The sequence below is a fragment of the Centruroides sculpturatus genome, unplaced genomic scaffold (assembly GCF_000671375.1).
Source record: "Centruroides sculpturatus isolate CEXI.00-Female unplaced genomic scaffold, Cexi_2.0 scaffold136, whole genome shotgun sequence".
Classification (NCBI taxonomy): Eukaryota; Metazoa; Arthropoda; class Arachnida; order Scorpiones; family Buthidae; genus Centruroides; species Centruroides sculpturatus.
Genome location: NW_019384534.1, coordinates 665,685 through 692,129, shown reverse-complemented (window position 1 = coordinate 692,129; position 26,445 = coordinate 665,685). Strand labels below are relative to the sequence as shown.

At 31.4% G+C, this 26,445-nt stretch overlaps 1 protein-coding gene across 1 annotated transcript in view; it reads right to left on the bottom strand.

Annotated features, from left to right (window-relative positions):
- The window catches only part of LOC111623145 (E3 ubiquitin-protein ligase SHPRH-like), an 81,801-nt gene that overhangs the window by 40,439 nt on the left and 14,917 nt on the right, over positions 1–26,445 (bottom strand). Inside the window, exons 3-9 of the mRNA XM_023365629.1 lie at positions 24,747–24,984; positions 22,833–23,112; positions 15,411–15,555; positions 12,158–12,518; positions 10,492–10,841; positions 9,526–9,757; positions 7,786–7,989 (exon numbers count right to left, since the gene is read on the bottom strand). Coding sequence (XP_023221397.1) covers positions 7,786–7,989; positions 9,526–9,757; positions 10,492–10,841; positions 12,158–12,518; positions 15,411–15,555; positions 22,833–23,112; positions 24,747–24,984 — 1,810 coding nt within the window. The remainder of the gene's footprint in view (positions 1–7,785; positions 7,990–9,525; positions 9,758–10,491; positions 10,842–12,157; positions 12,519–15,410; positions 15,556–22,832; positions 23,113–24,746; positions 24,985–26,445) is intronic.

The window sequence follows — 26,445 nt, the reverse complement described above, 5'->3', positions numbered from 1 at the left end:
AGACAGTGCGGAGCTGCACTGGATGTACAATTAAAAGCGGAACATCCACGACAGAGCGAGAAGGAGCTTCAGGTAACCAGGGTGGTAAACGTCAGTGATAAATTCGAGGAAATTGTATCGTTTGGCTGTACAATATTTATATTTGAGGAGGAGATAAAATTTTTTTTTATTATTAGAAATACGTACAAGTTTTTGATTATTGATTTGGTTATTACTTTACAATTAGATAACTTTTGTTCGGGTCAATTACCCCATTATTATTTTTGTTGTTAATAGAATTAAAGTTTATCTTTATTGTTCAGTATTGTCTGTGGTTTGTGGAAATTATTGGTTTATTTAAAGTCCAGGCCTGGTACTTACCCCATTATTATGTAACCTATTTTTGTTTCCGAAAACGGTGCGTTACATAACTGGCGCCCGAACAGGGACCTTTATTGGTCATAAGAAAGTTTTTTTGAGTTTATTTCAGATCGACCCGTTAGTGTATTTGTTTTGTGTGGACGAGAAGATAATGTCTGGGGAAGATTCCATTACTCGTGAAGAGTTCAGGACTTTACAAAACCAGTTGACAACGTTATCGCAGCAAGTCGCTGCACTGACGCAAAGTATGACAAGTATCGCTTCTGCCTTATCTTTTAAGCAGGTGGAGCCGCCAGCCGAGAGCCGACCCGATCCCAAGGAAGTGAGCCAAACCAGTTCGGAGGAAAGCATTCCCAATAGGCCGCCAACAGATACATCTACTCCTCTCCAACCAGTGACACCAAATACCTCTGTGGTGATTGTCAATGCTCAACCTACGCCATCGAAAACATTCAACGGGACATCTGAGTATCCGGCGGCCGACTTTATCCAGGATATGGAACAATATTTTTTCGTTAATCAAGTCTCAACTAATCGTTGGGTCGATACAGCCGCCTTCTTATTAGAGGGTTCTCCAGCTAAATGGTGGAGAAACGATGGACGGAAAAGAGTAGGTAATAGCTGGCCTCTCTTTTCTCATTTACTTAAAGAATTGTATTCTCCTCTTACAGACGAAGTCGCTCTAGCAAAGAAATTGTTCAGCCAAACGTATGATGGTATGTCTGGTGTCGAACAGTACATTTGGGACACTGTTCAGCTGTACCGTGCGTGGAAACCCTACGCCAGGGACGAAGAGATCGTCCAATGCATAACGACTCAAATGCCTTTAAATTTACGTGAGTATCTAGAAATTAGACATTGTTATTCTATTAATGACTTAGTGCGAACTGCCAAGGAGTACGAATTTCGGAGAAAACCGACCAGTCGCCGACCTGCTGAACGAACCGATAATTCGAGAGAAAGTTTACCTGAACGCACACTAACTCAACCTCTTAGTGCGGAAAGAGAGCCTCAGATGACCCATAGAGTTCCTGTACGATGTTATACTTGTGGAATTACTGGGCATTATTCAAGGAACTGCCCCCAAAACAAGCGAGCCGGACACCAAACAGTTCCGAAAACGTCTGACCCTATACGGGGCCAAGGTAAGAGGGGAACCCGAAAGTTAAACTAATACCGAGGCCAAGAAGGGAGGCTTGGTCCTCGAGGTATGAAAAACCCTCTCAACTGGGGCTAATACTAAAAACTAAAACAAACTTACCAGAACTAACATTAATTATTAACGATTTAATGACTAAAGCTAGAATTGACACTGGTGCAGACCATTCACTAATAAGTGCGGACATATGGCGCCAAATTATTCGAAAATCCCCGGGGATAATTCTTCGCCCAGGCCCTGACATTAAATTAGCCATAAAGGGCAGGTACTATAAAACAAAGGGCAGATTTATGGCCAATCTTCGATTAAATGGTACCTTATTGCCCCATGAACTCGTTGTGATTGACGGACTCTTACTTCCATGCCTGCTTGGAAGAGACTTCCTACAAAAATATAAGGTATTGTTGGATTTTCGTAACTTAGAAATGGAAATTGCTATCCCCGATGCAGGGGTAGGTATTAAATGCGACTTAAAGGAATTGCAGACGCCATTGAAAGGAGAAAATTTAACAAAACTAAAAACTGTTTTGAATAAATTCTTGCATATTTTTAGTGACCAACCTGGACTCACCAACTACGTAGAACATGCCATCGAGACGGGGAATGCCCCACCAGTTTCGAGCAGACCGTATAGGTATTCGCCTGTAAAGCAAAAGGAAATGCAAAGGCAAATAGCAGAAATGCTCAGAGAAGGGATAATCAGACCTTCCAATTCGCCATGGGCTTCTCCTGTAGTGATGGTAAAGAAGAAGACGGGAGACTGGAGACTGTGTGTAGATTATCGTAAGTTAAATAGTATAACAGTAACAGATAAATTTCCTTTACCTATCATTTCAGACTTGTTGAATTCGCTAAAAAAGGCCAAATTCATTACTACACTGGATTTGTCGTCAGGGTACTGGCAAGTACCGGTAAAAGAGAGCGATAGGGCCAAGACAAGCTTCATTACTAGCGAAGGACTCTACGAGTTTTTAGTAATGGCATTCGGGTTGAAAAATGCACCTGCAACCTTTCAACGCCTGATGAATAGAGTCCTGAATGGAATAAGGTCCCGCTATTGCGAGGTATATTTAGATGACATAATTATCTACTCTTCTACCTTTTCAGACCACCTTCAACACCTTGAGGACGTTTTGCGGAGACTGTCAGAGGCAGGCCTGACAATCAAACTAACCAAAAGTCATTTTTGCCGACCCGATGTACATTATTTAGGGTTCCATGTAACTGAAAAAGGTTTGTCTACAGACCAAGGTAAGGTGGAAGCAGTCAGAAAATTCCCACGACCAAACAACACGAAGCAGCTAAGCACGTTTTTAGGTATGTGTAGTTGGTACAGCCGCTTTATTCCGCATTATGCAACTATAGCTGAACCACTGTACTGTCTGCGACGAAAACGTATCAAATGGAATTGGAGTCCTGACTGTGAGAAATCCTTTCAATTATTAAAAGAGCACCTTATAACTGCTCCTGTTTTACAGCTACCTGAACCCAACGTCCCATTTGTACTCTACACCGATGCCAGCACCGTAGGACTTGGAGCTGTCCTCTGTCAAGACCGCCCCATAGCCTATGCAAGCCGAACCCTTCAGAAAGCTGAGAGAAATTATACAACGACCGAATTGGAATGCCTCGCCATCGTTTGGGCTGTGGAAAAGTTCCGCGAATACCTTGATGGGACGGACTTCACGGTAGTTACCGATCACGCAGCTCTGCGATGGCTACAGAGTTCGAAAAACCTTTCAGGTAGGCTAATGAGGTGGGCATTACGCCTACAAGAATTTAACTTTTCTATTAGACACAGGGGCGGCAAAGATAACCAGCTTCCGGATGCTTTATCTCGCTTACCACTCGAAGCGGACAATGTAAAGGAAACGGATATTTCTACGAAGTTACTAACCATCGTGAGTATCACTAATAGAGAGGAAATAATCCAGGCACAGCGAAACGACGCCGAGTGGAAGGAGTTGTATAAATACTTGCAGGAGGGGGATTTACCCTCAGATCCAAAGCTGGCATCCGAATTAATTGGTAAGTCACGACACTATGAAATTATTGATGATTTAATACATTACCATCGTAGGAAGAACAACAGAGGATGTCCGCGACCCGTAATTCCAAAGGCACTAAGGCCTGCAGTATTAAACGAATTACACGATCATCCGACGGCAGGTCACCTCGGCTCGAGAAAAACGGTCAAAAAAATCGGGCAAAGATGTTATTGGCCCGGTATGAATAAGGAGATTAAACGATATGTAGCCAGCTGCCACACCTGCCAAACTACTAAATGGATACAACAAAAACCTGCAGGGTTCCTGCAAAGTACGAAAACTTCAGAACCAGGAGAGAAAGTAGGTATTGACATAGTAGGACCGTATCCTAGATCTAAAAGAGGTAATGCCTATATGCTCGTAATAGTTGATTACTTTAGCAAATGGGTGGAATTATTCCCACTAAAAGATATTACAGCACCTACTGTTGTGAATTGTTTTGTTAATGAATTTTGTTGCAGATACGGCATGCCGAAAAGTCTAGTATCCGATAACGGACCCCAATTCATCTCAAGACTTATGAGTGAGGTATGTGAGAAACTAGCTATAAATCACATATTAACTACCCCTTATCACCCACAGTCGAACTTCACGGAGCGAGTGAATAGAACCTTAGGCAGAATGATCGCAGCATATGTAAAGAAAAACCATCGGGATTGGGATCTACACCTCCAGAAGTTAGCTCTTGCTGTACGTACCAGTGTACAAGATTCTACGAAATTTACACCGTCGAAATTGCACCTCGGCAGAGAATTAACACTTCCTTGGGATCGTCTCATAAATCTGCCTAACCAACCTCAAAGTGTAGAGGAAAAATATGACGAACTTCAAAAGATTTTAGAACAAGCACAGAGAAACATAAGAAAGGCTCAACGCCAACAAGAAAAAACTTATAATCTGAGACGGCAGCCACTCTCATATAAGGTGGGTACACCTGTATTATTAAAAACTCATCCAATTTCTTGTTCTCCCAAACGTTTTAGTGCAAAATTTGCCCCGAAATGGTCTGGACCTTATGAAATTTCCAAAGTGATATCGCCGTTAGTCTACGAACTACAGGACCCCGCTACAGGAGCCAAACATGGACGACATCATATATCGAATCTTAAGAAATACAACTTGTTTCCACCCGTTCCACCAGCCCCTCTACAGACGACTACCACATCTCCTCCAACTGTTGATCAGACGTCACCATCACCCCGACGACTTCGACCCCGAAAGAAAATAGACTACCGACAGACTGCCAAACGGATGTCTAAGAAATGAATAAGGAAAACAACATTACCGATAACGGTTACAAGTTATTGTCAATCATCGATGTTAGGAAACTGTAAATCTCCTCCTCATCGACAAATATCTGGAACAACAGCTTTATTACCAATATTACGGAACCAGGACAGGCACCCTTTTTGGTATATAATATTTTTCAAACCCTATAAAAGAAATAACCATTATTTCTTTTTTTTTAAGAGGGGAGGGGTGTAAAGGAGTCAATGTCCGATCGTTATTTTATGTTTTGGGACGTTATTTTTATTTAATTATTTTCTTTTCGGGGTTCTTTTTTTTACGGACAAACTCCTAAGCACCAGTGACCAAAAGAAAAAAAAATAAACTTAGTTTGCATCGGTGCCTGATCCTGGAACGTCATCCTATGTAAATTAAGACAGTGCGGAGCTGCACTGGATGTACAATTAAAAGCGGAACATCCACGACAGAGCGAGAAGGAGCTTCAGGTAACCAGGGTGGTAAACGTCAGTGATAAATTCGAGGAAATTGTATCGTTTGGCTGTACAATATTTATATTTGAGGAGGAGATAAAATTTTTTTTTATTATTAGAAATACGTACAAGTTTTTGATTATTGATTTGGTTATTACTTTACAATTAGATAACTTTTGTTCGGGTCAATTACCCCATTATTATTTTTGTTGTTAATAGAATTAAAGTTTATCTTTATTGTTCAGTATTGTCTGTGGTTTGTGGAAATTATTGGTTTATTTAAAGTCCAGGCCTGGTACTTACCCCATTATTATGTAACCTATTTTTGTTTCCGAAAACGGTGCGTTACAAGTTATGAGGCAAAATAGTGAGATATCTGTTAAAGACATTTGAAAACAATTCAGATGCCATAAGAATCATGGAATGAAAATCTTGGAATGAAATTTCCAAAAAGAAATTGAGTGATGTCTGGAAGAAACTTTGTCCATCTTTTTCAAAAGTGAGATGGAAACAACGCCAGAAACTGATGATGTCACTCACATGATAGAAGAAGTCGTTAATCTTGCCAGACAATTAGATTTGGAAGTCAGTGATGATGATGTCAACAAGCTGTTGGATTCAAATAGTCAGAAGCTAACAATTGATGAGCTCACAGAGATGTGAGAGAAAAAACCACTGAAGTATCTGACACTTTAGACCCAGTTCCACCAGAAAAGCACACAACAATTGCAAGCTTGACAGAAGGTCTCAGCTCAATTGAAAAGTTTAAAAATTTTAGAAAACATAGACTCCAATGAAGAATGAGTTATAGCTACAAAGTAAGGATTAAAAAAATTGTTAGATTGCTACAAAGAAATTCCATATGAAAAAAAAAGGCATTGTGTCATCAGACAAATTTGTTAGATTTTATGAAGCCATTGACATGCAAAGTTGTACCCCAACTTATGCGAATTAGACTTAAGTGATTTTCATCGAACCCACCTATCATGTAACTTCAAGATATTACTGTATGCATATATCAAATAATAGTCCTTTATATTGCCATTACACTTCAATTAACTTAACCACTTAATGTTGAAGCTATTCATTTCTTTATGACATCACACATTAAAATGTTGTGTATGACAAGATATAACAGTTATAAAAAAATATATTTCTTGTTAGACTATACATACAAGATGAGTCCATATCATTCGACCCTTTCACATGCTATTAAGGCAATAACAGTTCCATGACGGAGTCAACCTTTTATTGTAGGCTACTTGTCCACCACTAAATGCAAAAAAGTTAAAAAGTCCTCTAGTGGTATGTATAGTCTAACAAGAAATATATTTTTTTGTAAATGTGAATTTGTCCTGGCAATTTTTTAAAAAATAAAGGATATAACAGTGTTTATTAAGTCAAAAATTGGATATACATATTTATATGGTAAATGTAATTAAATCTGATTTGCATTTAAGTAAATTACATCAAATTTCTAGATTTTTAATCAATGTATTGTCATTCTAATATAAATTATTTAAGAAAATATCATTCCAAAATCTTCTGTAATATATTAAAGATCAACTGCCCCAATTATCTTCTGTCCAGAAACAGAATTTAGGTACAGAATGATGGTTTTTGCAAGGTTTTTGGGACATCTTGGAATGACACAAGCTTCTAGGAATGTTGAAAGATTCCGATATCCAATAAATTATTGGGAATTAGCTTGTCAAGCACATCAAAAAAAGCTATTTAGGGTAACAACTTCAAAAAGTAAATTGTAAACCATTAGTATAGGCCCACAATGAGGCTCAGCTCTTCTAGATCCTTATTGTGGCACCCTTATACAATTTCTTTTTATAAACTTGGTACATACTTCTTACTCACAATATTTTTGGAAGTTTGTTGACCATTACTTAGTGCGATATATGTAGAGAATGTAAACGTAACTCACAATTTAACCTCAAACAGACAATGAAAAGTTTAGGTTACATTTATAATATTGAAGGAGTTAAACGATTGTTTAACTAGTCAGTCATTAATTACAATAAATAAAGAAAAGTAACAGTGATATTTACTATAAAACAACGATAACTATAGTATTTTATAATATAAATAGATGAAGTGGCTCTCCAATAAGCATTCCAATTGAGGATGTGGCTTTCAAGTGTTTTTGACAGGCAGTGTATGGCTCCTATCATGACAAGATTTTGCCTCCCCTGGTATAGACTATTCTTTCATGCAGTAATTTACTATTTGGAACATGCAACTGTTTTTGAATAAATGTCAAACAATAAAATCAATCTTTTTTTTTTTATGTTTTATATATCAAAATCAATATTTGATATATAAAACTAAGAAAAGTTCTTTAAATTTAAGTGCAGTTTGAAAAGTCTGAAAAATTGCATTAATTTTAACAAAATCAAACAGAACTTTTGAAATTTCAAGGCAATTATTTTGAATTAATTTTAAATATTTTAAAAATTTAACTTAAATAAATCAAGTCGGAATATTTTACCATCTATACTTTTCTGTATAGGAGTACCAGTAACACACCATCTGTGAACAGATGTCAATCTCTGGGCCATTTCAGCAGTTTTTGTCGTCGTACTTTCGACCATTTGTGCTTCATCCAGACAAATGCGCCACCATTCGATCGACAGTAATGGCGAAGGAATCGTCATGAATCTTTTTGGGTTACGAAATCTTCTTCCGGAATCATCTTTAAAAATATACTCAAATAAGAATTCAATTATGTATAAAATTTAGCCAAATTAACAATACACTTTATGAGTAAATAAATTTGACTTGAAATACCAATATTTGTTCAAATTAAATAAAATAATTTTTTATTTGTTGCTGTGATAATGTGCAAAGTGCACCCTATGCTTCCATTCCACTTGACTGAAGAATCAGCACTACTTTGTTGATGCCACGTCAGGATTATGGATACCCATGTCTTATGGATAGACATAGAAACCACTATGATCACTAATTATTGTTCATGTGTGAGTGGTCACGTATATATGCAGTCGAATTTGGGATGGAGGAGATCCAAGAGACTGTGCACCTGATTCTGCAACAGGAGGTTTTAGTAACTGCAAGATATTAAAAAAAACTGCGTATGACCACCGCAAACAAGAATGCCTGGAATTTGCCTGGCACCATTTCTCAAGGGTATTTGATTTTAATGTAACAGAAAAGCAATTTTCTTTGAATGACCGAAATAACTCCCAAACTACACCCAACCATAAATTTCTGAAGCAAGTCAGCATATTGTAAGTGTTAAAATTTTGTGAAATCCCAAAGTTAAAGTTGTCAATCAGAAACATAACAGCAGTGCTTATCTGAAAGACTTTCAGCACATCTTTCTTCCATGGATCAATTTAAACACAAAATATGGATTTTGCAGCGTGATATAAAGCCAGATGAGTCATCTGAAACTTTCACGCAAACAATGTGAATGTTCCGCACTGACCTATGGGAAATCCAGATCTAAGCATCATTGAAAATATTTGTCATCTTTGAGAAGTACAGATGTACTAAGATCAACTGTACAACTGCGAGGAATAAATTAATGCCATTATTCAAGCTGATACCAATTTCAGCAAAGCTGTGATCAAGGACCTATATAAATCTACAAAATTACCTCCTGATGTAATGGAAAAACAGAGAGATACTTGTCTCATACCTGAGCATTATGTGCCAGTTCAGTGTGACAATGGTGTAAAACATTTTGGTTACAAGTGTAGTTCTAATTAATGTATGTCTGAAAATGAAGCTGGAATAGAGTTCAAGGCATACAACCAATAAATACATCTGTACGGGAAGCAGAAGGCACAGGTTTGAGTTCAACTCTGGATCTATATTTCTTCTAGAAGTTTCTAAATTACTTAAATTAATTACTAATCATTAATCTTAACACATAACTACCTATTTTTAAGCCAAATTCCATAATTTAATTGATATTCTTAATGCCAAATTTTTTATATAAAATCTGAAAATTCACAGTACTGTACATAATATTCTGATTTGTTACTTAACATTTATTTAGTTTTCTCAGTTTAAGCTTGAGGATTAATACTTAAAACAGTTGAAAGTGTTTGTCTCTTAGTGAATTTCTACCAGGCATTAAAGACTTTTTTACTTTTTACTTTGAGTTTGAGATCCAATTTCATGCAGTTAAAATATATATATAAAGAATCAGTTATTTAACTGTAAAATGAAATTAAAAGAGTAGCTGGTAGTTAAAACTTACCATTTGAATGAGGAAGATCAACATAATTTAATTCCCGACGAAGCACACTATACGTTGTTAATACAATATCATAATCAGCTAAAACAGGAGGAGGTATAAACTGTGAATGAACTCCATAGTAAACAAGAACTCTTAATGATTTTTGTTTAACATGTTTCTCTATTTCTTCTTCCCACTGATATTTTATACAAGTTGGCGTAACTATTAACGTCGCTCGTGAGGTATAGAGTCCCTAAAAACATTTTAAGATCAGTACAGTTTATTTTCATTTAATTTTAGTGAGAAAAATAGTTTTTAAATTCATAGCCTAGGTTCGACTACAAACTAAAATATTAAAATAAAATAAAATCTATCACTTTATTTATAAAAATAAGCCAAATATCATGCTTTAGCATTTAAATTTAATCTGTTTTCTTTCTATATAATCATGTATTTGTAACAATAAATATTTTCTGTACCACAGATATAGGATTTTCCAAAAAGAATGCTTCCTTTTTAAATTACTGTAGTTATGTTAATTATTACCTAATAAGTATGCGATGTATACCAATCAATAGAGAAAATGCAGAGTTTCATTTACCATTTGCATATAAATTTTTGTCTACAACAACTAGGATGCACCATAGACACAAATGGCAACTCTGCAACAGAGGAAGCATTTTGTATTCTGCAAAAAATTCATGATTGATTCTGAGTTTGCAGACTACAAAACACAGAAAGTCTTCTCTGTGCAGAGTTGCTATTTTTGTTTAGAGCACTTCCTAGAGGCAACACACAAAAAGACATTTGTATGCAGATGGTAAATGAAACTCTGCACTTTCTCTATTGATTGGTATACATTGCACACTTCTTAGGTAATAATTAACATAATTACAGTAATTTAAAATGGTAGAATTCATTTTGGAAGATCCTATATTAATAGTTTCAAAATAATTATATTAATATATTAAAAAAACTATATCTTACCATTGATGGTAACACCCAACAATGAGGACAATAATGTTTCTCTAATGCATTATAATTTGGATGATATTTCTTTTCTATACACTCTAAGTGTTGCCAGAGCCCACAATTCTCACACTGTAATTTCACTTTATATTCAAATTCATTCTCTAAAGCACCACACAAACACTCTAGAAATTCATGATTTGATTCAAGTTTGTCAAATCCATTAATTTCAGTATAATCATCATCTTTACAAATGCTCTTCTTTTCACGCTTGGATTTTCTTTTCTTTATAATAATGTCTTGAAAGTCGGTAGAATCTATATCACTCAATATATCTTCTTTGTCTAAAATTATTGTTTCATCTGAAATCTAAATTAAAAATAAACTCTAATAAATAATTAAATAATTTTCTATTTTTTTTTATGAAAACACCAAAACATTAGAAACAATATATAAATATTTTTTAAAACTTTATACCCTATGGGAACTAAGAGAGCCTATTTTCATTTCCCTAATGATTCATATGGGCAGTTGGGAAGTAAACTAGAGGGTCTAGACTAGTGTTTCTCAAACTATAGGTTGCATAAAAAATTTTAATGGACTGCAAAATGATACTACCTTCCACAGAAATACTTGTAATACAGGTATCCCTTGATTAATGTGGTTAATTAATCCCTCAATTCTAACACATATATCAAAATCATACTAATCAAATATGGTATCTATGTTAAGTAAAGACAGCTCGTATAGCTGCATTAATTAAAACTTCTGCCACGTATACAAAGGGATTGCCGTAATTAATTTCACACATTAACCAAATCCCACATAAAGCAAGGGATATCTGTACTTGTATTATTGAAATATTCTCTAAGAACAAAGAACAATAGACGAATCTGTTAAACACTGAAAATTTTTAACAACTTTTTTCTTATAATTATTATTATCATTTAGTAATAAAATTAAGATTATAGAATGTGTGTAAAATGACATCAAAATAGATACAGTATTTTATGTAAGTTCATAGTCATAAAGCCACTTAAATTGCAATGGTTTTGAAAATATTTTCTTCTTTATTCAAACTTTTAGGTTTATTGTCATATATACTACGAACTAAGAATAGATGTGTGTGAATACTTTTAACAAACTTCTTCTTATAATTATTGTCATCATTTAGTAATAAAATTAAGATTATAGAATGTGTGTATATGAAATTTATTTCTCTTTTCTAGTTTGAATGACATCAAAATATATACAGTATTTTATGTAAGTTCATAGTCATAAAGCCAGTTAAATTGCAATGGTTTTGAAAATATTTTCTTCTTTATTCAAACTTTTAGGTTTATTGTCATATATAACAATAAATTATAAAAAATAAATAACAGATGAACTAAATATTCAGACCTGCTTGTTCTTATCATTCAATTATTTTCTCTCTTAAATTTTCCAAGTTAACAAATATTGGAGGATTCATTAAGTTCATAAAAAAAAACTNGAGGCAACACACAAAAAGACATTTGTATGCAGATGGTAAATGAAACTCTGCACTTTCTCTATTGATTGGTATACATTGCACACTTCTTAGGTAATAATTAACATAATTACAGTAATTTAAAATGGTAGAATTCATTTTGGAAGATCCTATATTAATAGTTTCAAAATAATTATATTAATATATTAAAAAAACTATATCTTACCATTGATGGTAACACCCAACAATGAGGACAATAATGTTTCTCTAATGCATTATAATTTGGATGATATTTCTTTTCTATACACTCTAAGTGTTGCCAGAGTCCACAATTCTCGCACTGTAATTTCACTTTATATTCAAATTCATTCTCTAAAGCACCACACAAACACTCTAGAAATTCATGATTTGATTCAAGTTTGTCAAATCCATTAATTTCAGTATAATCATCATCTTTACAAATGCTCTTCTTTTCACGCTTGGATTTTCTTTTCTTTATAATAATGTCTTGAAAGTCGGTAGAATCTATATCACTCAATATATCTTCTTTGTCTAAAATTATTGTTTCATCTGAAATCTAAATTAAAAATAAACTCTAATAAATAATTAAATAATTTTCTATTTTTTTTTATGAAAACACCAAAACATTAGAAACAATATATAAATATTTTTTAAAACTTTATACCCTATGGGAACTAAGAGAGCCTATTTTCATTTCCCTAATGATTCATATGGGCAGTTGGGAAGTAAACTAGAGGGTCTAGACTAGTGTTTCTCAAACTATAGGTTGCATAAAAAATTTTAATGGACTGCAAAATGATACTACCTTCCACAGAAATACTTGTAATACAGGTATCCCTTGATTAATGTGGTTAATTAATCCCTCAATTCTAACACATATATCAAAATCATACTAATCAAATATGGTATCTATGTTAAGTAAAGACAGCTCGTATAGCTGCATTAATTAAAACTTCTGCCACGTATACAAAGGGATTGCCGTAATTAATTTCACACATTAACCAAATCCCACATAAAGCAAGGGATATCTGTACTTGTATTATTGAAATATTCTCTAAGAACAAAGAACAATAGACGAATCTGTTAAACACTGAAAATTTTTAACAACTTTTTTCTTATAATTATTATTATCATTTAGTAATAAAATTAAGATTATAGAATGTGTGTAAAATGACATCAAAATAGATACAGTATTTTATGTAAGTTCATAGTCATAAAGCCACTTAAATTGCAATGGTTTTGAAAATATTTTCTTCTTTATTCAAACTTTTAGGTTTATTGTCATATATAACAATAAATTATAAAAAATAAATAACAGATGAACTAAATATTCAGACCTGCTTGTTCTTATCATTCAATTATTTTCTCTCTTAAATTTTCCAAGTTAACAAATATTGGAGGATTCATTAAGTTCATAAAAAAAACTTATAATAATATTTTTCAGAGTAAAATAGACATTTGAATAATTTTCAAATAGTCTGTTTTATTTACATTCATCAGTCTTACATTTTTTAATAGTTAGATTTCAATAATAGAAACTGAAATTGAAGTAAGTTATATGTTACAAATAGAAATTGGTCTGAATCACTATTAATAGAAATGTACTCAACGTTACATTTCATATGTAGAAATTATGATCAATAATGCATAATTTTAGTTCATTGTATACAGTGACTCCAGTTTACCAGGTTTTTAAAAATTTTATACTGTATTATAAGCATTTGGGTCACAGAACCATTACAAACAAATATATCAGGCCATGTGAGCAAAAAGTTTGAGAAACGCTGGTCTAGACCATCCTATAGACCTATCGGTGTGCCCTCACTAGGTGAAAGATGTGACATGAACTTTTACATATTCTATTAATTTCAAGTTTTATTTATATACAATATTTTTATCACAATTGCTGTGTTTCTTATGTTTGTATTTCAAATGTTATTTCATAAGTGCTGCAGCACTCATGAAATATGATGTTTGTTTATTCTTTATTACAAGCCACGCATTTTTATATATTTTAAGAAATTAAATGTAAAATAAATTTGCTCATGGGTGTTGATGTCTGTTTAATAATAATAATAGGTTAGTGGCATTACATAATTCTATTAATAGTATCATATCATACGCTTTTGAGAGGAATAACATTTTGGTGTGCCGTGTTGAGACATGTCGAGTCATGGGTGTGCCGCAAGTAGAAAAAGGTTGCGGAGCACTGCTGTAGACAACTCAAAAATTTTCAAGTGTCTGGTTGAAGGTTCCAGTCCAGATTGAAACCAGAGACCTCAAACTAATGCCTTTACTGCTTCGACCATCCTACCACTAAATTTAAAACAAAAGATAAGGGACTTTCTTTGGATTAGAGTAATGGATAAATGATTTCAATTAAGTGAGTAATATAAGAAGATAAACCAATTATCTTCTTTGCAAAATAATGACTTTACTTAGGTTTCTTTTCATTGGTGATCACTCTTCAATGTTTACAAGAAGAAGAAAAATAAAGCAATGTACTAAGTTCCAACGAAATATCTAACACTCAGTAAGTCACAAAAAGATTCCAAGATGGTTTGACTAATTAAGCTTTATATTTTTATTAGATATGCATCTATATAAGACTTAATAGTCCCAAACAAACGACATTAATAATCTAAGATGATAAAAACTTTCTACTGCTTGTAAATTGCATGTATAGATGAAGCTATTCATTATGTAATTTAAAAAGAGAAAAGTAAGAAAACTGTGTTTGTAAATTCAATTTTTATTTTTTACACTCATCGGCAAAACTTTTCATGTATTTTAATGAAAATTTTATCATATTAATTGCTAAAAATGTTATCAGTATAGTTACGCTTAGTAAAATTAATTTTGGATGAAGTACCATTAATCTAATAATCACAAGATAATGGTACATCTGGCTTACTTGTAAACAGAATTAAATTAAATTTTTTAGCATAATAAAGAAAGGTAGTTGCACGACTGAGTGATGTAATGAGTGATATTTGCTAAAACCAGGAGAAAGCCCTCTGGGTATTTTGTAAATATCAAGATTTGCAAAAAATCTAGAGTCAAATTTAACCCAATTACCCAATACTTTCCCGTGATAAGTTATAATAACACACCTGCTGTAACAAACTAACTCAACTGCTGTATATCATTAGGCTATAATTTGGTAATTTGGGAGGCATTAGGTGCCATCTTGTATTAAATTTAATATGAGATGGTGCCTAATGCTTCCTGCTAGGGTCAAATTCATTAGTAATTTATAATTATTATTAACAAATTATAGCCCAATGATATATGGCAATTGAAGATGTAATTATTGCAATGTATTGGGTGTAGTTAAGAAGTTTATATGTTATGTTATAACAGCCAGGAAAGGAAAAGTAAAAAGCATTAAATACAGTAAAATTAGTATTGTATTTGGCAATTAAAAAAAAAGAAAAACAATACTCACTGTTTCAACTTCATCATCAGTTTTTAAATTTCTCTGATTCCATAATATACATGCTAAAACTTCAACAGTTTTTCCTAGACCCATTTCATCAGCTAAAATGCCACCAGAAGGTTGATAAGTAATTTTAGGTTCTTCACAAGTAAAACTAAAACAAAATACATTAATTAATTTTAATGATAATTTAATAAAGGGTATATTCTAATAAATAAAAGTTTGTCAGAAATAAAATATGGGATTTAAATAAAAAGGAAAAAAAAAATTATTTAAAAACAGATTATTAATTTCTTAGAATGCACAGATGAAATATAAACTCATCCTCTCTGGTTTGCAAATCTTATTCTTCCCTGGATATTGTTAGGTATAAATTCATAAATGAAAATGAATGCCATTATTAAGTGGAAAATTCTAATTTGATCTAAACGTGTAAATTTACCCAATTACAAGCCAACCCCCCTATAACACTGTTGATAATTTCGTTTTATATGAATTCCATGTTGTACAAGTCACTTAGATTTTACAAATACATGAGCCGTTCACAGACTGGCACACATATTTGTAAAATCTAAGTGACTCATACAACATGGAATTTATATAAAACAAAATTATCAACAGTGTTATAGACGGGTCAACTGTATAATTACCCAAAATATAATAAAAACCTTAAATTATCCGACACATAACAGACAATCAAGTTAACTACCAAACAAAAACCAGTTGAGAAACAAAAAGGTGATTAACCACGTATAATCTAGTTTGATCTGACCTTTTCAATGGTAGATTTTGTTCTTGTTCAGTAGGGCCTGATAGAGGGCTTTGGCCAAGCAAGTTAATAATTTCAAAAATTTATCATTTATACCTGTAAAAGGCCTAGATATCAACACTAAGCTACTTTTTCAAACCTTTTATAAGTGCATTCAACAGAAAACGTTCAAATTACTTTGATATTTAACAGTAAATAGTTGCAGCACATAGTATTAGTATTTGAAAGTGCATAAGAACTAATATAGCATAAGTTTCCCACAATACTTCGTAATAAATAGGTTTCTAGGTGCAAATTTAGATACACAGTACTAATGATCACTGTGGATTTGAACTTACATTTAGCATAAAGAACAATACATACAAAATACTGTATTTTTGTTGTTGTTATTATATGGTGTTGATGTTAAATTTTGTGGCATAAAATTCATAGTAATACTGATTATATTTTTAATTAACAATTTCTATTTAAGCAGATATCAACAGGTTTATATATTTCTAATTTTTAATAACTCTAAATTTTCAAGCCCTTCAAAAAGATCCCAAACTGAATATTAGTATTAAATAATAGATGCTATTACTGACCAGCACTAATTTTATCAATATAACAAGTTTTTTGGCTTTTTAAAAATATCACTGTGCCTTATGCATTACACATACTTCCTTTAAATATACAGTCAAATCTCAGTTTTCGAATGCTTCACTTTTTGAACAATTTGGTTTACAAACAAAATTTTGAATGCCATATTTGCCCTGGTTGCTGTTCGATCACTCGGTTGATGAACAAACTTCTCGGCAGAGCAGACCACCGATGGTCAATTTCCTATGCTAAAGAAAGTCAACAACTCAACCAATCAATGACGGGACTACCGGTTCTAAAGTTAGTGGTGCCAAGATCACCTCATAATATGATATAAGTCATCAATAACATTGCTATTTAACTTACATTTCAATACTCATGCAGGAAAGATACTATTTCTGTGTTTCAGTAGGGGCCACAGTTGAATTTAAATCAAATTATTTAATAAAAATTGCATTAATTGATATTCAGATAATATAAATGACATTCAAATATTTGTGTTTAAATATACTTAAGTTAAATTAAATGACAAAAATGTATTTATAATATTAATATTTATTAATACTAGGTAGCCAGTTAAATAAACTAAAAATAATAAAATAATAATTAAAATTGTTTCCTTACACTGAAACTAAAAATAAAATAAAATTAAATTAAAATTAAAATCAAATCAATTGAAACACAATGTTTCAGAAAGTATGGATAAAGTACTTGCTGTTGGTCTTGATTGATTTAATTATATTTCATGCATGTAGTCAGAGTGGAGTCTCTATTTATAGAAATTCTGTGTAAAATGCTAGTTTTGGTTTTGATTTCAGTTGGTGATGAGGGAACATTTTGCTTTTAACACATATATAGAATAAATATAGGTATAGATATAGTTAAACTAATGTTATATATAATATTATACAGTAGAATGCTGTTTATCCAAATCAATTGGGGACTGGGGTTGTTCAGATAACTTATTTTTTGGATAACCAATTATGTATGAAAAAATATATTATCCTATCCCATGTTGAAATTTTTCTCTGTTGAGTGTCGCTTCGCATTGAATTTTTGTCGATGTTAAGCCTAACGTAAATTTTTATAATAATAATCGTGGCTATTGTATCATTAAAAATTATTTCTTTATTTTGTACAAACAAAATAAATACATTGAAAAATGTAAAAACAAAAAAATTTATAGTTTAGAAGTTAATGTAGTATCAAAAACGTTTGATTCAGCACGACACACAGTCCTCAAAAAAACACCATACAAAAGTGCCAGTGCTGCCAGCTAAAACACACACACACACATACCAACCAAAAAATATTGGAATAGCCCAAGATATAGCCAAAGGTTGCAGCGCCATAGCACTAGCGAAAATTTAAATTTGCCAACTGGAATGCTTCCGGTTAACTGACGTTACGGTTGACCACCTTTCGAATAAACAACACACTACCGTATTGCCTTTATAGGCATTTTTTTCATGAAATACAGCTAAAAAGATTAAAAAAAAGGTTTTGTTTTGGGGGTTGGGAATAGATTAATCCATTTTACATTACTTCTTATGGGAAAATTTGTTTCAGTTTAGAACAAATTGGTTTTCGAACAACTTTTAGAAACAAATTAAGTTCGAAACTAGAGATTTGACTGTATTATTTATTTTCATTAGGAAGTATATATAATACACAAGGCAAAATGATGTTTTTTTAAAAGGCCAAAAATATTTGTTAAATTAAAAAAAATTAATGCTGGTTATTAAAGATTTCAATTATTTCACACCATTTATTGGTAATTTGAAAATTTCAAATTTCTATGAAAGTACAATTGATAGTAAAGTAATTTCCAGAAATACATGGATTCTTATTGTAAGAAATAGAAGTCCGATCATTATTTTATATTTTGGGCAATATTTTTAGTTATTACTATTTTCTTTTCAGGACATTTTATTATGTTTTGAGGACTGAAACTCCCAAAACACCCAAAATAAATTAAATTTAATATTAAAAATGAACATTCACTTGCATATGTGACTGATCCTGTAACGCTCAGAAATATGTAAATAGGATAGTGCAGCATTACACTTCTTAAGCCAGATAAAAGATGACTGTCTGAAAGTATTTTGGTGATGGTTAAGTTCTTAACTTGTAAGAGGTGTATTCATTGTTTTTAAATTTAGTTTATACTGTTGGAGGTTAAATTATAGTTGTATGTCCTGTGTTTAAAAAAAAAATACTTTTGTTGATTCTGTTGTTTTTTCCTTGTACATAATCGATTTTGACTTGTTGTTAGTAGTTTTGAACTACTAACTTCTTGTTCATAGTTCTTGTTGTTTATATATTATAGTTCAACTTAATAAATATTATTGTGAATGTTTTTGCTTACCTATATATTCGATTTTTTTCCTGTTAAGTCATGGGAATTAAACTTGTCACCCAAGTCCAGGCATCGTGCTTGACTGAACCCAAATTTTGTGTAACACCACTTTTTTTCGAATATAGTTTCGATCGCTTAATATATTACATTATTTAATAACATTTAAATGTAACAAATGATGCTAAATTTAAATAAACCCTACATGAGTGTCTTTGTAATAACATTATTTATGTTGACAAGATAACATACATACATAACCTTACATTCATAATCCAAAAAGGATGAACAGCAGGAAAAAGGAAACTACAATCTTACAAACTATCCATTCACAAACTTTCTCTACACTTTCCTGTCCAGACACACTCATGCCTCTTCTAGCACACTTCCTCACATGTGCTTTATGACTCAACACCTTATGTTTCTTTCAGATATTCATCCATTTATTCCAACCAAGACTTTCTTGGTTTTCCCTACCATTCTTCCCATCCACCTTTCCCATGTATACTCTCTTCAACAGTTCTCCTTTCATTCTCTCAATGTGTCCAAACCATGGTACAGTGGATTTCTCCACCTTTTCAACCATGCTCTCTTTCACCTCACATCCCTTCAGCACTTGTTCATTTCTCACACAGTCTCTCCTCGTCATGCCATGCACTCTTCTGCAAATACCTCATCTCATACGCAGAACCATGAGTATTATTTTTGTATCATCTTTAACATTTTATTTTATTTATGAGGTTGCATGAGACTGAAGTAATTTGAGTAAAGATAAAATCAGAAGATTCAAGTGGAATTTGAGAAAATATGTGTACAAAACTTTATACTACTTATTTATCTCTTTCATTGTAAATTAAAATAATATAATTCTCAATTTTTTACACACTTGAAGCTATCACATATACTGTTCATCAATATAAATCAAGTACCATTTGTATTGTAGTAATGTAATCATAAGATTAATAATATAACTGCCACATTAATATGTAGAAAAATAATACATTACTTTATAACATCTTAAGCCAATGATTGTCAAACAGTATTCTGCAAACTTGTCCAGAGTATTGTATGAAAAAAGCTTTTAAATTAAAGATATCTTCCAACTTAATTACCAGTGCTGATGACAACTCTTGAAGAACCTTTATGTCCGTTTAATAAATCGTCCAACAAAGCATTTGTTGGACGATTTATTAAACATTTTTGTTACCGAACATAAAGGTTCTTCAAGGATTGTTAAANGTGCAGCATTACACTTCTTAAGCCAGATAAAAGATGACTGTCTGAAAGTATTTTGGTGATGGTTAAGTTCTTAACTTGTAAGAGGTGTATTCATTGTTTTTAAATTTAGTTTATACTGTTGGAGGTTAAATTATAGTTGTATGTCCTGTGTTTAAAAAAAAAATACTTTTGTTGATTCTGTTGTTTTTTCCTTGTACATAATCGATTTTGACTTGTTGTTAGTAGTTTTGAACTACTAACTTCTTGTTCATAGTTCTTGTTGTTTATATATTATAGTTCAACTTAATAAATATTATTGTGAATTTTTTTGCTTACCTATATATTCGATTTTTTTCCTGTTAAGTCATGGGAATTAAACTTGTCACCCAAGTCCAGGCATGGTGCTTGACTGAACCCTAATTTTGTGTAACACCACTTTTTTTCGAATATAAGTTATAGTTTCGATCGCTTAATATATTACATTATTTAATAACATTTAAATGTAACAAATGATGCTAAATTTAAATAAACCCTACATGAGTGTCTTTGTAATAACGTTATTTATGTTGACAAGATAACATACATACATAACCTTACATTCATAATCCAAAAAGGATGAACAGCAGGAAAAAGGAAACTACAATCTTACAAACTATCCATTCACAAACTTTCTCTACACTTTCCTGTCCAGACACACTCATGCCTCTTCTAGCACACTTCCTCACATGTGCTTTATGACTCAACACCTTATGTTTCTTTCAGATATTCATCCATTTATTCCAACCAAGACTTTCTTGGTTTTCCCTACCATTCTTCCCATCCACCTTTCCCATGTATACTCTCTTCAACAGTTCTCCTTTCATTCTCTCAATGTGTCCAAACCATGGTACAGTGGATTTCTCCACCTTTTCAACCATGCTCTCTTTCACCTCACATCCCTTCAGCACTTGTTCATTTCTCACACAGTCTCTCCTCGTCATGCCATGCACTCTTCTGCAAATACCTCATCTCATACGCAGAACCATGAGTATTATTTTTGTATCATCTTTAACATTTTATTTTATTTATGAGGTTGCATGATACTGAAGTAATTTGAGTAAAGATAAAATCAGAAGATTCAAGTGGAATTTGAGAAAATATGTGTACAAAACTTTATACTACTTATTTATCTCTTTCATTGTAGATTAAAATAATATAATTCTCAATTTTTTACACACTTGAAGCTATCACATATACTGTTCATCAATATAAATCAAGTACCATTTGTATTGTAGTAATGTAATCATAAGATTAATAATATAACTGCCACATTAATATGTAGAAAAATAATACATTACTTTATAACATCTTAAGCCAATGATTGTCAAACAGTATTCTGCAAACTTGTCCAGAGTATTGTATGAAAAAAGCTTTTAAATTAAAGATATCTTCCAACTTAATTACCAGTGCTGATGACAACTCTTGAAGAACCTTTATGTCCGTTTAATAAATCGTCCAACAAAGCATTTGTTGGACGATTTATTAAACATTTTTGTTACCGAACATAAAGGTTCTTCAAGGATTGTTAAACGTTTAAAATTTTTAGTGCAAATTTATTCAATTTATTACAACATATTACTTTATTCATATACAATTCCATATCTATTATTTTATTCAAGACAATAAAGTTTATCAGTTTACTGCTTTGTTGTTTTGTGAGAATAGTAAATACAGAATTGCTTATTGACTTTTTAATACATTAATGCTAAAGTTCTGTGTAACAAAAGGTAAATGAATAATGTTCTATGGCCTCAGAAAGGTTGAGAACAACTGTCTTATGCTAATGAAATATTATTTATTTTGCAACTTTCTTAATTATAATTGAAATGTTCAATCTTTCCATATTCTGAATGTGTCACTAAACTGTTAAATTTATAACGTAACTTAAACTTAATTTATTCTTAGTTTAAGAACTTTAAAAAAAATGCACAAACAATATGGAATATTTCAGAGAAAATTTTCAGATTGCAGAAATTAGTTTCAAATAAATATACCATTATAGGAAAAATATGAATGATTTAACAGTCAAAGTTATCACTGCTGCAAATTTATGTAATATATAAATAAATGTTTTTTTACTTGTTTAGATCTTAATATTAAATACAATAATTCAATGTTAAACTGAATTTCAATTATTATGAAATCTAAATACTGTACAATGATTCAATTTACTGTATGATATATCATGAAATAATTATCAGATAAAATTACAAATTTCTGGTGATTTATGTCTAAATCTTTGGTAAGATGGTAAGATTTATTGAATAGATCTAACTTTGATAATACTAAACAATTAACACTGAAATGCAAATACAATCTTCATCAAGTCAACATTTATTCATTTGATTTCTTTTATCCAACTACAAAAATGGATAATTGCCAGTTCAATTATTATTTTATATGAGATAAGTATAATTACTGGATGTATGATATTTGCTTTTAATTTAATTAAAATAAAAAATATACTTACAAGCCACCATATCTGTTGTAATATATAAGCTTTTTATCTTGAGTATAAATCTTCATAAATAACGAATGACAAATCCCTTGAGAGTGAAGTTTATTAAGATTACTTTCTTGTTTTAACATCCATCTAACTGCATTCGCTTGATATGGTCTCAATGTTGGTATTAAAGATTTATGTTGAACGTCATTCTTCTCCAGCTTATCATTCTTTAATTGAATATTGGAAATAAAACAGTAAAGTTCTTCGATATTTTCTTTTTTGTTAACATTTGATTCTGGATATTCTAAAAAAAAAGAAAAAATTTATTCTATTAGAATACAGTAGAGCATCGATTATCCGAAAGTCAATTATTCAAAAGAATTCCAGTCGGCAAATTTAAATTTTTGCCAGTGCTGTGGCGCTGCAATCTTTGGCTATGTCTTGGGCTACTCAAATATTTTACGTTTTTGATACTAAATTAACTTCTGAAGTATAATTTTTTATTGTTTTTATATTTTTCAATATATTTATTTTGTTTGTACAAAATAAAGAAATAATTTTTAACGATACAATAGTCACGATTATTATTTTAAAAAGTTTACGTTAGGCTTAACATAGATGAAAATTCAACGCAAAGCGACACGCAACAGAGAAAAATTTCAACACAGGATAGGTTAATATATTTTTTCGTACATAATCGGTTATCCGAAATATCGATTTTCCGAACAACCCCAGTTCCCAATTGATTCAGATAATTGACACTCTACTGTAATTTATCTTATTTACATAGATAAACAGTAAAAATCTTGATTAAAAACAGAATAGATGACAACCAAATCCAACTCAGCAGAAAGAATAATTACTAAAATCATCACCAAACACCTTTAGCTGCTGAGACATGTGCCAATATTTACAGTATATTGAAGAGTGACAAAGATGAATTAAAAAAAAAGGAAAAAGTAGGTGTGTACAAGATACCACATGAAAGCATGCAATTAAGAATAAAGAAGAATTATATTGGAATCTCTAAAAGAAACTTGAGAGTTAAACACTTAAACAGATCAATATAATGTAAAAATAAGTCTTTACAATACAGTACTATTCCAGATGTATGTAAAGGCTCTATGGTAAAATGGGATAAGGTGAAGATAGTTACCACTTTACAATTGCCAACATTGGCGCTGAAAAAACTGAAATATATAAGAGCAGGTTGGATGACAAATAAATGTATTAATGCAAGGGTTGTGGACAGTCTATCATCATCATGAAAGTTCATTGTAAAAAAAAAAAAAAGCAACTTTTGAGAAACTCCAAGTTACCACATTCACTAAAATATATTTTTGTATTTAAAATTTACAATTGTACTTTTATTTTTATTTTTTACTTAATTTTTATGTTAGAATTTAATGTTATTTTTAGGTTAAAATTTTTAATTTTTATATTATTTTTATGAGTGCATTTATCTAACGCTTTTAATTTTTGTTTTTGAAAGAATTTATGCTCCCAAAGATGAGCCAACAAGGCTTGAAAGTGTTTAAGTTTTTAGTGTTTAAAGTTACTTAAATAAAGAACGTTTTCTTATTAATTAGAAGGCTTCTAATTAATAATAAAGCATTAAAGCTGGATAAGAAAGCCAATGATATTGGGTTGCTCATCCAGCTGTATTAAAGCCACTTTATTAGGCATCTGTCCAGAGTATTTGAAGATTTTTAACTATAATTTATTATATGTTCATTATTTAATAAGGAAACAAGTCAATTAATTACTCTGTAAATTAAAATATTGATTTTATTGTATAAATATATTTTTTAAATATGGATTAATTTATAAAATTTAAATCATTGGTTAAAATAATGTAATTGAGCATAACTTTTATAGATAATTACATAAGGAATAACTCACTAAAATTAAACATTTGTGATTTTAAAAAATACTTACGCTTAATTGTAATTCCATAAAATAATTCCATAACGCTTTGAATGTTTCTTTTTGAAGCGGCGCGATATGGTTCAGATGAATAACTTAGTCGACAAAATGCCTCTTCATTTAAATATACTTCAAAAGTAAATTCTAAAGAAAATATATCGTCCCTTAAAAAAATTACAAAATATTTTCGAATCTGTAAACCCTTAAGAGCAGCATAGGGCACTTTGCATTCCACTGGAGAATAAAATACCTAAATTAGAAAATATATAAAAATCAGAAACAATAAGTCATTCTGAATAATTTGCTGAAAAAAATAAATTCATTTAAATTTAAGGATACAATAAAGTTATATAACAATTTATAGTTATTCATTTTACATAAGGTGAAATGTTTATTTTCACTCTAAAATCGAAAAATCTCATCTAGTAGAACTAAGTAAGCATATTGGTAGATTAAAATATAAATTAATTAAGCAACTATAAAATTATTTAAGGTCACGGGGTGCTGCAATAGCAATGTTTGTAGATTTCCGCTGTTTACCATCCTCCATTCAACTAGACTAGTGATTCTAAACCTGCAATCCACAATTATGGGACTGGTGGTCTGCAGACAGACTTAAAATAAAACTTCAATGATGATACACTTTTAACAGTTTACTTCCAATTTAATTAATTATGTTTTCATATGTATTCAAAATATGTTTTTACATTTATTATCTTATAAATGATAATGTTCCAAATGTTGGTAATGCCCACATAGCTTTAAAAATATCAAACTCTGGCTAGTGACTAACTTGGTGCAGTGAGTTAGTCACTAGCCAGAGTTTGATTAGAAACTGGACAATATTCTTGTCAACTTAAAAAACAGCTTGCAACCTCTCTAAGTCTCTAAACTGACCTTTACTATCTCACAAAATTCAACTTTATGTATGTATTTGAGACTCTATATGAGACAGTAACAGATTGTAGCAGAAATGTGTGCTTTAAGTTTGGAGAGATCAAGTTAACAATTTATTTCAATAAAATAGGAATTTCAAATAATTTTGTGACTTCATTATCCTACAGGATAATGTAAGTGAAATTATAATTTATTGATCATTTAAATATTAACTGAAAATATAATATTTTTAGTACAGTCGACCCTCCTATAACACGGGTTCCTATAGTTCGGATTCCTATATCATGGCGAAAAAATTGCGACAGTATTCATACAAACATGCTAAAAAAACTCCTATAATTCAGTAAAACGTCATCGCCGACTTGTGTCATGACATAATTGGTCGAATCTAGACCAATAGCAGATATTGCACAAACCGTTGAGTTTAAACGAGCAGCAGACCTACTAAAAACCATTTATTATTTAACGTCCATAAAAACTATATTTATATTAATGATGTTTCCAAAGTTCAGCGAATTTTTTGCAAAAAAAATAATTTATCAAGAAGCACACGAGCGCCATTTGATGACAAGCTCCACGACAAAAACAAGCTTAATCAATGGCGTAGTCAAACGGTGCACATTCGGTAAGTAATCCTACAATTTTTTGTTTATAGCATAGTTTATATGGATTATTCCCAAAAAATTATACGTATTTTGGAAATGTTGAGTCGAATTAGTCTAGAATCGATTAATTTTATGGAAGAAAACCTTTCAATCAGCCGTAGTCCCTAAACTGCACATGTGCCGGGCTGTGATTGGCTCATGTATTTAAG